The 12,578-nt window shown below is 47.2% G+C and overlaps 1 protein-coding gene across 4 annotated transcripts in view; it reads left to right on the top strand.

The window, feature by feature from the left end:
• The window catches only part of NRXN3 (neurexin 3), a 555,345-nt gene that overhangs the window by 302,787 nt on the left and 239,980 nt on the right, over nt 1-12,578 (top strand). For all 4 annotated transcript variants that reach the window (XR_011314845.1, XR_011314844.1, XM_069735758.1 and 1 more), the window contains one exon: nt 2,236-2,355. Coding sequence is in view for 2 of the 4 variants with exons in the window: in XM_069735758.1 (XP_069591859.1) it covers nt 2,236-2,355 (120 nt within the window). In the remaining 2 variants the exon portion in view is untranslated. The remainder of the gene's footprint in view (nt 1-2,235; nt 2,356-12,578) is intronic.

The raw sequence follows: 12,578 nt of genomic DNA, 5'->3' as shown, positions 1-12,578 counted from the left end.
ATTTTTTTAGGGTTAAAATGGCTGAAAATACCCTACCCCTACCCCTACCCCTAACCCTACCCCTAACCCTACCCCTACCCCTATTCTAACCTTAGTGAAAAAAAAAAAAAAAAAATTCTTTATTTTTTTTATTGTCCCTACCTATGGGGGTGACAAAGGGGGGGGGGGGGGGGTGTCATTTACTATTTTTTTATTTTGATCACTGAGATAGGTTATATCTCAGTGATCAAAATGCACTTTGGAACGAATCTGCCGGCCGGCAGATTCGGCGGGCGCACTGCGCATGCGCCCGCCATTTTGCAAGATGGCGGCGCCCAGGGAGAAGACGGCCGGACGGACTCCGGGACGCCGGGTGAGTATAAGGGGGGGAGATTAGGGCACGGGGGGGGCATCAGAGCACTGGGGGGGGGCATCGGAGCACTGGGGGGGGGCATCGGAGCACGGGGGGGCGGGATCGGAACACGGGGGGGGCAGCCACACTCCGCCCACGCACTTCCGCCCGCTCCCCGCACTTCCTGCTGCAGCGGTTCTGCACATCAAACCGCAGTAAGACCCGCAGATATATTTTTGATCTGCGGGTTTTACTGCGGTTTGGACCTCACAATGGAGGTCTATGGGTGCAGAACCGCTGCGGCTCCGGAAAAAGAATTGACATGCTCCTTCTTTTTTCCCGCAGCTATTCTGCGCGGCTTTTTTTTTACAATTTCCGGACCATGTGCACAGTGTGTCCTGTTTTCCATAGGGTACAGTGTACTGTACCCTGCATGGAAAACAGCTGCGGAACCGCAGCGGCAAAACCGCCGCGGTTCCGCGGTAAAAAACGCACTGTGTGAACATGGCCTTAGAGTCTGACGGCTGTAGTAATCTGTTTAGAAGTTAGCAACATTTAGGTGGTAAAAATACACATTTTCATTTCTGTCATGCCACTTTGCATTAATTCCTGTAAAGCACCTGAAGGGTTAATAAACTACCTGACAGCAGTTTTCAATATGTTTAGGGGTGCTGTTTTTAAAATGGTATCACATTTGGGGATTTCCCAATATATGGGACCCCTAAAGTCACTTCAAACATGGATAAGTCCCTAAAAAAATAAATGTGGTAAATTTCTTTGAAAAAATGAAAAATTGCTGCTACATTTTTAAACCTCCTAAAATGCTAACAAAATAAAATAACATTTTACAAATGGTGCTGATGTAAAGCCGACATGTGGGAAATGTTATTTATTAATGGTTTGCTGTGGTATGACCATCTGGATTAAAGGGATAATCATTCAAATTTAGAAAATTGCTAATTTTTTAACATTTTTCTCAAATTTTTTATATTTTTTATAAATAAACACAAAAAATGTTGAACTAAATTTACCATTATCATAAAGTATAATGTGTCACGAAAAAACAATCTCAAAATCACTGGGATTTGTTGAAGCGTTGCAGTTATTACCACATAAAGTGACAATGGTCAGATTTCAAAAATTTGGCTCGGTCACTAAGGGGTTAAAATTGTTTCCTCCAAATCTAGGTGACAGAGTCCCTTTAATGGCTCAATGGGCTGAAATGAGGAACATGTGTGTATTTCTCGCAAGTCACATGGGTGGTCCGTGTGGTGTCCGAGCTTTTCTCTCACCAATAGACTTGCATTGGCGAGTGTTGGACAATATACGCATACAATCTTAGCAAGCTGCAATCTTACACGCACGCTGAATACACCTGAGAAAACATACGGTGATGTGAGCTGCCCCATAGATTAACAGTGGGCCGAGTGCTATATGATGTTTTCTCACATAGCACTCGTCCGTGTTCTACGCTAGTGTGAGCCCGGCCTTAGAAATATCATGGATGTTGGCCTTCTATACGTCTGTTGTCAGGGTGAATGACTGCTGCTACCTGTAGTTCACCTAGAGCCAAAGTGCAGTCTATGGAGGGCGCTGCCAGCCATCAGCAATTACTTACAAGCCATCTGACCTGTGCATCGAGCAGTGTACGGCATGCGCCCACCATGCTCCATACAGCGGGGGGTTCACCAGGTGGCTTCCTTTGGAGCAGTCTCACAGCCTGTGCCGCTCGCTGCAGGATGGGGGCGCTGTGTTAGTCTCCGGCCTCGCCACCTCTGGACAGGCTGGATGTCCGGCCCTGCATGCTTCATGTGTCGTATTGCTGCATGCTGCTAGTTTCACATTGGGCGTGTGGGGGAGACGGCCGCGCTGCTCACTTCTCTGTTTGTGCTGGCTTCTTGCAGGTCCGACAACCACCTGTCAGGAAGACTCCTGTGCAAACCAGGGCGTGTGCATGCAACAATGGGAGGGCTTCACCTGCGACTGCTCCATGACGTCCTACTCGGGGCCACAGTGCAATGACCGTGAGTACAGACACTGCTGCAGCCTGACACCCGCCACAAGCAGATGCAATCATGGCCGATCGGTGTCTCATCCTGGAGCCGTGCAGACGCCCCATCCTGACGCCAGGGATTCACTCCAAAGTAAAGGTTGTCGGGTGGTGGTAGAAGCCGGTGATTGCCCTCACACCTCACAGACACGAAGATCCGCCCAACACATAGGCAGAATCTCTGACTACACACACGGCACCACAACTCCCAGCGGAGCATTCACCACCGGATGATGGAAACTTGGAAATGCAGTCATAAACCTAGTACTGACGTAATGACACTGCTCGCCTGTACTGGATGCAGGGATTCCCGCCATCGTTGTAGGATGGACGGATGATGGTGGTGGTGGGTCTAGAGAAAATAACCCGTGTTATAGGGGGCCTGAACTGGTGGGGTCTAGAGAAAATAACCCGTGTTATAGGGGGCCTGAACTGGTGGGGTCTAGAGAAAATAACCCATGTTATAGGGGGCCTGAACTGGTGGGGTCTAGAGAAAATAACCCATGTTATAGGGGGCCTGAACTAGTGGTCTAGAGAAAATAACCCGTGTTATAGGGGGCCTGAACTGGTGGGGTCTAGAGAAAATAACCCGTGTTATAGGGGGCCTGAACTGGTGGGGTCTAGAGAAAATAACCCATGTTATAGGGGGCCTGAACTGGTGGGGTCTAGAGAAAATAACCCATGTTATAGGGGGCCTGAACTAGTGGTCTAGAGAAAATAACCCGTGTTATAGGGGGCCTGAACTGGTGGGGTCTAGAGAAAATAACCCATGTTATAGGGGGCCTGAACTGGTGGGGTCTAGAGAAAATAACCCGTGTTATAGGGGGCCTGAACTGGTGGGGTCTAGAGAAAATAACCCATGTTATAGGGGGCCTGAACTGGTGGGGTCTAGAGAAAATAACCCATGTTATAGGGGGCCTGAACTAGTGGTCTAGAGAAAATAACCCGTGTTATAGGGGGCCTGAACTGGTGGGGTCTAGAGAAAATAACCCGTGTTATATGGGGCCTGAACTGGTGGGGTCTAGAGAAAATAACCCGTGTTATAGGGGGCCTGAACTGGTGGGGTCTAGAGAAAATAACCCGTGTTATAGGGGGCCTGAACTGGTGGGGTCTAGAGAAAATAACCCGTGTTATAGGGGGCCTGAACTGGTGGGGTCTAGAGAAAATAACCCGTGTTATAGGGGGCCTGAACTGGTGGGGTCTAGAGAAAATAACCCATGTTATAGGGGGCCTGAACTGGTGGGGTCTAGAGAAAATAACCCATGTTATAGGGGGCCTGAACTAGTGGTCTAGAGGTAATCGCTCGTGTTATAGGGTGCCTGAACCGGTGGTCTAGAGATAATAACCCGTGTTATAAGGGGACTGAACCGGTGGTCTAGAGGTAACATAGTAAAACATAGTTATTAAGGTTGAAGGAAGACTTTAAGTCCGTCTAGTTCAAACCATAGCCTAACCTAATATGCCCTAACATGTTGATCCAGAGGAAGGCAAAAAAAAAACCCACGAGGCAAAGAGTAAGCTCCACATTGGGGAAAAAAATTCCTTCCTGACTCCACATACGGCAATCAGACTAGTTCCCTGGATCAACGCCCTATCAAGGAATCTAATATATATAATCTGTAACTTTATACTTTTCCAGAAAGGCATCCAGTCCCCTCTTAAATTTAAGTAATGAATCACTCATTACAACATCATACAGCAGAGAGTTCTATAGCCTCACTGCTCTTACAGTAAAGAATCCGCTTCTGTTATTGTGCTTAACCCCTTCCCGACCCATGACGCCACGTAGGCGTCATGAAAGTCGGTGCCAATCCGACCCATGATGCCTATGTGGCGTCATGGAAAGATCGCGTCCCTGCAGGCCGGGTGAAAGGGTTAACTCCCATTTCACCCGATCTGCAGGGACAGGGGGAGTGGTAGTTTAGCCCAAGGGGGGTGGCTTCACCCCCTCGTGGCTACGATCGCTCTGATTGGCTGTTGAAAGTGAAACTGCCAATCAGAGCGATTTGTAATATTTCACCTATTATAACTGGTGAAATATTACAATCCAGCCATGGCCGATGCTGAAATATCATCGGCCATGGCTGGAAATACTAATGTGCCCCCACCGCACCCCTCCGATCGCCCCCCCAGCCCTCCGATCTGCCCGGTACACTGCCCCGCTCCGCTCCCCCCCGTGCTCTTGTCCGCACCCCCCCGTGCTCCAATCACCCCCCCTGCACTCCGAGCCACCACCACCCCCCCCCCCCCCCCGGTGCTCCGTTCCACCCCCCCGTGCTCCGTTCCACCCCTCCCGCGCTCCGATTCCCCCCCCCCCCCCGTGCTCCGATTCCCCCCCCCCCCGTGCTCCGATCCCCCTCCCCCGTGCTCCGATCCCCCCCCACCCCGTCATACTTACCGATCCAGCCGGGGTCCTGTCCGTCTTCTCCCTGGGCGCCGCCATCTTCCAAAATGGCGGGCGCATGCGCAGTGCGCCTGCCGAATCTGCCGTCCGGCAGATTCGTTCCAAAGTGCATTTTGATCACTGAGATAGATTATATCTCAGTGATCAAAATAAAAAAAAAAAATAATAAATGACCCCCCCCCCCTTTGTCACCCCCATAGGTAGGGACAATAAAAAAATAAAGAATTTTTTTTTTTTTCCACTAATGTTAGAATAGGGTTAGGGGTAGGGATAGGGGTAGGGTTAGGGTTTCGGTATGTGCACACGTATTCTGGTCCTCTGCGGATTTTTCCGCTGCGGATTTGATAAATCCACAGTGCTAAACCGCTGCGGATTTATGGTGGATTTACCGCGTTTTTTTCTGCGCATTTCACTGCGGTTTTACAATTGCGATTTTCTGTTGGAGCAGTTGTAAAACCGCTGCGGAATCCGCACAAAGAAGTGACATGCTGCGGAATGTAAACCGCTGCGTTTCCGTGCAGTTTTTCTGCAGCATGTGTACAGCGATTTTTGTTTCCCGTAGGTTTACATTGAACTGTAAACTCATGGGAAACTGCTGCGGATCCGCAGCGTTTTCCGCAGCGTGTGCACATACCTTTAGAATTAGGGTATGTGCACACGATGAGGATTTGGCTGCGGATTCGCAGCAGTGTTCCATCAGGTTTACAGTACCATGTAAACATATGAAAAACCAAATCCGCTGTGCCCATGGTGCGGAAAATACCGCGCGGAAACGCTGCGTTGTATTTTCCGCAGCATGTCAATTCTTTGTGCGGATTCCACAGCGTTTTACACCTGTTCCTCAATAGGAATCCGCAGGTGAAATCCGCACAAAAAACACTGGAAATCCGCGGAAAATCCGCAGGTAAAACGCAGTGCCTTTTACCCGCGGATTTTTCAAAAATGGTGCGGAAATATCTCACACGAATCCGCAACGTGGGCACATAGCCTTAGGGTTAGGGTTGGAATTAGGGTTGTGGTTAGGGTTGTGATTAGGGTTAGGGGTGTGTTGGAGGTAGAATTGAAGGGTTACCACTGTTTAGGCACATCAGGGGTCTCCAAACGCAACATGGCGCCACCATTGATTCCAGCCAATCTTGTATTCATAAAGTCAAATGGTGCTCCCTCACTTCCGAGCCCTGACGTGTGCCCAAACAGTGGTTTACCCCCACATATGGGGTACCAGCATACTCAGGACAAACTGCGCAACAATTACTGGGGTCCAATTTCTCCTGTTACCCTTGTGAATCTAAAAAAATACTTGCTAAAACAATTTTTGAGGAAAGAAAAATGATTTTTTATTTTCACGGCTCTGCGTTGTAAACGTCTGTGAAGCACTTGGGGGTTCAAAGTGCTCACCACATATCTAGATAAGTTCCTTGGGGGGTCTAGTTTCTAAAATGGGGTCACTTGTGGGGGTTTCTACTGTTTAGGCACACCAGGGGCTCTGCAAACGCAACGTGACACCCGCAGACCATTCCATCAAAGTCTGCATTTCAAAAGTCACTACTTCCCTTCTGAGCCCCGACGTGTGCCCAAACAGTGGTTTACCCCCACTCATGGGGTATCAGCGTACTCAGGAGAAACTGGACAACAACTTTTGGGGTCCAATTTCTCCTGTAACCCTTGGGAAAATAAAAAATTCTGGGCTAAATAATTATTTTTGAGGAAAGAAAACGTATTTATTATTTTCACGGCTCTGCATTATAAACTTCTATGAAGCACTTGGGGGTTCAAAGTGCTCACCACACATCTAGATAAGTTCCTTTCGGGGTCTAGTTTCCAAAATGGGGTCACTTGTGGGGGGGTTTCTACTGTTTAGGCACATCAGGGGCTCTGCAAACGCAACGTGACGCCCACAGAGCATTCCATCAAAGTCTGCATTTCAAAACGTCACTACTTCAATTCCAAGCCCCGGCATGTGCCCAAACAGTAGTTTACCCCCACATATGGGGTATCACCGTACTCAGGGGAAACTGGACAACAAATATTGGGGTCAAATTTCTCCTGTTACCCTTGGGAAAATTAAAAAATTCTGGGCTAAATAATTATTTTTGAGGAAAGAAAACGTATTTATTATTTTCACGGCTCTGCATTATAAACTTCTATGAAGCGCTTGGGGGTTCAAAGTGCTCACCACACATCTAGATAAGTTCCTTTCGGGGTCTAGTTTCCAAAATGGGGTCACTTGTGGGGGGTTTCTACTGTTAGGCCACATCAGGGGCTCTGCAAACGCAACGTGACGCCCACAGAGCATTCCATCAAAGTCTGCATTTCAAAACGTCACTACTTCACTTCCGAGCCCCGGCATGTGCCCAAACAGTGATTTACCCCCACATATGGGGTATCAGCGTACTCAGGAGAAACTGGACAACAACTTTTGGGGTCAAATTTCTCCTGTTACCCTTGGGAAAATAAAAAATTGCAGGCTAAAAGATCATTTTTGAGAAAATATTTTTTTTTTTTTTATTTTCATGGCTCTGCGTTATAAACTTCTGTGAAGCACTTGGGGGTTCAAAGTCCTCACCACACATCTAGATTAGTTCCTTTGGGGGTCTAGTTTCCAAAATGGGGTCATTTCTGGGGGATCTCCAATGTTTAGGCACACAGGGGTTCTCCAAACGTGACATGGTGTCCGCTAATGATTGGAGCTAATTTTCCATTTAAAAAGCCAAATGGCGTGCCATCCCTTCCGAGCCCTGCCGTGCGCCCAAACAGTGGTTTACCCCCACATATGGGGTATCAGCGTACTCAGGACAAACTGGACAACAATATTTGTGGTCCAATTTCTCCTATTATCCTTGGCAAAATAGGAAATTCCAGGCTAAAAAATCATTTTTGAGGAAAGAAAAATTATTTTTTATTTTCATGGCTCTGCGTTATAAACTTCTGTGAAGCACCTGGGGGTTTAAAGTGCTCAATATGCATCTAGATAAGTTCTTTGGGGGGTCTAGTTTCCAAAATGGGGTCACTTGTGGGGGAGCTCCAATGTTTAGGCACACAGGGGCTCTCCAAACGCGACATGGTGTCCGCTAACAATTGGAGCTAATTTTCCATTCAAAAAGTCAAATGGCGCGCCTTCCCTTCCGAGCCTTACCATGTGCCCAAATAGTGGTTTACCCCCACATATGAGGTATCGACGTACTCGGGAGAAATTGCCCAACAAATTTTATGATCCATTTTATCCTACTGCCCATGTGAAAATGAAAAAATTGAGGCGAAAAGAATTTTTTTGTGAAAAAAAAAAGTACTTTTTCATTTTTACAGATCAATTTGTGAAGCACCTGAGGGTTTAAAGTGCTCACTAGGCATCTAAATAAGTTCCTTGGGGGGTCTAGTTTCCAAAATGGGGTCACTTGTGGGGGAGCGCCAATGTTTAGGCACACAGGAGCTATCCAAACGCGACATGGTGTCCGCTAACGATGGAAATAATTTTTGATTCAAAAAGTCAAATGGCGCTCCTTCCCTTCCGAGCCTTACCATGTGCCCAAACAGTGGTTTACCCCCACATGTGAGGTATTGGTGTACTCTGGAGAAATTGCCCAACACATTTTAGGATCCATTTTATCCTGTTGCCCATGTAAAAATGAAAAAATTTAGGCTAAAAGAATTTTTTTGTGAAAAAAAAAGTACTTTTTCATTTTTACGGATCAATTTGTGAAGCACCTGGGGGTTCAAAGTGCTCACTATGCATCTAGATAAGTTCCTTGGGGCGTCTAGTTTCCAAAATGGGGTCACTTGTGGGGGAGCTCCAATTTTTAGGCACACGGGGGCTCTCCAAACGTGACATGGTGTCCGCTAAAGAGTGGAGCCAATTTTTAATTCAAAAAGTCAAATGGCGCACCTTCACTTCCAAGCCCTGCCGTGCGCCCAAACAGTGGTTTACCCCCACATATGAGGTATCAGCGTACTCAGGACAAATTGGACAACAACTTTCGTGGTTCAGTTTCTCCTTTTACCATTGGGAAAATAAAAAAATTGTTGCTAAAAGATAATTTTTGTGACTAAAAAGTTAAATGTTCATTTTTTCCTTCCATGTTGCTTCTGCTGCTGTGAAGCACCTGAAGGGTTAATAAACTTCTTGAATGTGGTTTTGAGTACCTTGAGGGGTGCAGTTTTTAGAATGGTGTCACTTTTGGGTATTTTCAGCCATATAGACCCCTCAAACTGACTTCAAATGTGAGATGGTCCCTAAAAAAAATGGTTTTGTAAATTTCGTTGTAAAAATGACAAATCGCTGGTCAAATTTTAACCCTTATAACTTCCTAACAAAAAAAAAAATTTTGTTTCCAAAATTGTGCTGATGTAAAGTAAACATGTGGGAAATGTTATTTATTAACTATTTTGTGTCACATATCTCTCTGGTTTAACAGAATAAAAATTCAAAATGTGAAAATTGCGAAATTTTCAAAATTTTCGCCAAATTTCCGTTTTTATCACAAATAAACGCAGAATTTATTGACCTAAATTTACCACTAACATGAAGCCCAATATGTCACGAAAAAACAATCTCAGAACCGCTAGGATCCGTTGAAGCGTTCCTGAGTTATTACCTCATAAAGGGACACTGGTCAGAATTGCAAAAAACGGCAAGGTCTTTAAGGTCAAAATAGGCTGGGTCATGAAGGGGTTAAACCTTCTTTCCTCCAGGCGTAGAGGATGCCCCCTTGTCCCAATCTCAGGTCTATGAGTAAAAAGATCATCAGAAAGGTCTTTGTACTGTCCCCTCATATATTTATACGTTGTAGTAAGATCACCCCTAAGCCTTCGTTTTTCCAAACTAAATAGCCCCAAGTGTAATAACCTATCTTGGTATTGCAGAACCCCCCAGTCCTCTAATAACCTTGGTCGCTCTTCTCTGCACCCGCGTTATAGTGCGTCTGAACCTGTGGGCTAGAGGTAATAGCCCGTGTTATATTGGGCCTGAACCAGTTGTCTAGAGGTAATGGCTCACGTTATAGAGGGCCTGAACGGCTGGTCTAGAGGTAATATCCCATGTCATAGGATACCTGAACTGAGAAGCGTCATCACGTGCAGCCATCGTTACCCTGCAGGTAAGAGGTGAGAGCGTTGTATCTGTCGCATTTACTGTATGTCTGTGCTCTGCACCCAGCACCATTATGGCCTCCTGTGAAGCAGCCCAGTCCTTCATCAGGGCTCGGGGGCTAGTAGTGAGTCCTGAGGGACATGGCGGGAAGGTATCCAGGAATCCAGAGGTCGTCTGCGGTCGTAATCATTCTCTAGTCGGAGGGACGTTAATTATTTATAATTTCTAATTAAAAGCACTGCAGAAAACAAGTCTCTGGCTGAGCCGGTGTACTACTCTCCCTGTGACCTCTGTTCTGCCCCACCGGCTACCTCCACAATGTGCATTTTCCCAAATCCGGCCGCTGTTGTACACATTCACCCCCATAAATGGTGCTTCTGCTATCCCCTCCGAGACCCCTCTACCTAGAAATCAACAGCCTCTGACAGCATTACACAAAATACAATGTGGCCTGTCACAACGCCTACTGTCCCCCGCGTCTGGCTACCAATCCATCAATCAAGCCACGGCAGCCCACTCAGTGTACTACCGGACCACTATCATGGCTGCCCAGGCCCAGCACATCCTGCCTGGTCCTCCCACGTGTGAGTCCACTCTCCAGGTCTATGTCCAGCCCCTCACAGAACAGCAGGATCACTAACATTAACATGCCTATAAGGAGCGGTCACTGAGGTGGGATGATTCTATGGAGAGGGGGCTGAATGTTCTTAGTCACCTCCACAGTGACAGCCGCTGGTGGGTGGCTGTTCATCAGGTCCTTGGCTTGTTTCATTATCGCAGTCCCAGAAGTTGAGGGATGACACCTGCAGATGTAGAGCCAATCTTTGGGGGATGGAGCAGGCAGGGGGCAAGAGGAAATGGAAAGGATGGAGGTCTACCAAGGTCTGAACAGGCAGGAACCTCTGTTTCGTCTTCTGCCTCTGGGCACTGTTAGCTGGGATGTCCACAAGAGCTGTCACTCTGATGTCTGTACTCTACAGCGCCCCTGTGTGGTAAGTGTATAGCTGTGATCTCCTGTCGCAGTACAGTCATGTCCCCACAGGGTGGCGGCAAGTCTCCATTAGCTCTTTCCTTGGTTCTGTAGCAGAAACATGTCTGATAATGAGGTTTACCTGTTATATATGTAGCACTGATTTATTTTGTAGCACTGTACAAATGTGTGCTCACCTATCAGTCATCACTGGATTAATGAAGTGATACATACGTCCACAAAGTCAACATTCGTACATGCCAAAGTCAACATTCGTACATGCCGCACTTCTTAATCCAGCCGTAATGTACTAACATCAAGGTCAGCAACATCTACATTATCTTATCTGATCCTGCAGTAGTAGACAAGAACCCGAAAATAAATATTTTTCAGTAATCGCAATACTGACCATGACCAATTATAGTTACTGCTCACAGCTGTTTGCTTAGCCTTTACTTGCTAGTTTACAGGGGAACCCCAGAAATAAATTGACATGGGGTCTCCCTATAAAACCAAACCAGCAAAGGCTAGGCAGACAGCTGCGGGCTGATATTAATAGGCTGAGAAGGGGCCATGTATATTGGCATCCCCCAGGCTAAAAACATCACCTCTCTGCCGCCCCAGAAATGGCGCATCTTATAGATGCACCAATTCTGGTATTTAGCCTCGCTCTTCCCACTTGGCCTGTAGGGGGTGGCAAATGGGGTTCATATTTGTGGGGTTGATGTCACCTTTGTATTGTCAGGTGACTTCAAGCCCACAGGTTAGTAATGGAGAAGCGTCTATAAGACACCTCTCCATTACTAATCCTATAGTTGTATGGTAAATAAACACACAGCCAGAATAAAGTCCTTTATTTGAAATAATCACACAGACTCCTTTATTGAATCTAAATTAACCATACTTACTGAACGCCTAATCCCCGACGACCTCGTCTCCTGCAAACAATTTAAAAAAAATAAACCAACATATAATACTATCCTGTTTTCACGGACCTGGTTTGTGGAACCACTGTGCCTCGGACCGCTGAGACCCAGGAGGGGCGGAATAAGTGAGCATCGGACTGTTCACTAGAACCTCTGATGGTGAGGTTAGACTTGGTTACCGATGAACGCCAGGTGCCAATCCAGGACAGACCAACGGATGCTCAGCAGCTGGACCGAGAAGGACAGACTGGATGGTGCAGCAGGCAGAGTTTTAATCGGAGTGCAGCAGGGCAGGATCTGCACAAGAGTGCAGCAAGGACTGATATGCAACTTTACACAACTTAGACTGAAGAACAGGAAGTTTACTCAGGCACCTCAGTGGGGAGGAAGAAATATATGCATAATTCCCCACAGCCATTGGCTGGGGAGGAAATGGCAAGTGCACATGCTGACCCTTTAAGAGGGTGGGAGCGCGCGTGCTCGAAGGACATGGCTGAGGCCTGGCTGGAAGCATGCAGAGCATGGGGAAGGGAAGCACTGACCGCAGCGCTGGTGAGTGAAGTGACGCCGGAGATCCTGCCTTTCAGAGAAGGGATCTGGCATGGTGTTAACACCTGTCCGACGTAGTCCATTTAATACCGAGTGTCCCACGTCGATCTCACGTGTAGAACAGTCGCATTGGGAAATGTGACTGCTCTACCCGGCCTCCGGCGATACACTGACAGGAGGTAATTGCTCCCGAAGTGTGAGAGTTCACCGGAGTTCATCAGCTCCGTTGCTCTCACGGCACTACCGATGTGTGAGAACTTTC

This window comes from Ranitomeya imitator, chromosome 1, assembly GCF_032444005.1.
Source record: "Ranitomeya imitator isolate aRanImi1 chromosome 1, aRanImi1.pri, whole genome shotgun sequence".
Classification (NCBI taxonomy): domain Eukaryota; kingdom Metazoa; phylum Chordata; class Amphibia; order Anura; family Dendrobatidae; genus Ranitomeya; species Ranitomeya imitator.
Note: the sequence above shows the minus strand (reverse complement) of the source record. Positions and strands in the feature narration are given on the sequence as shown.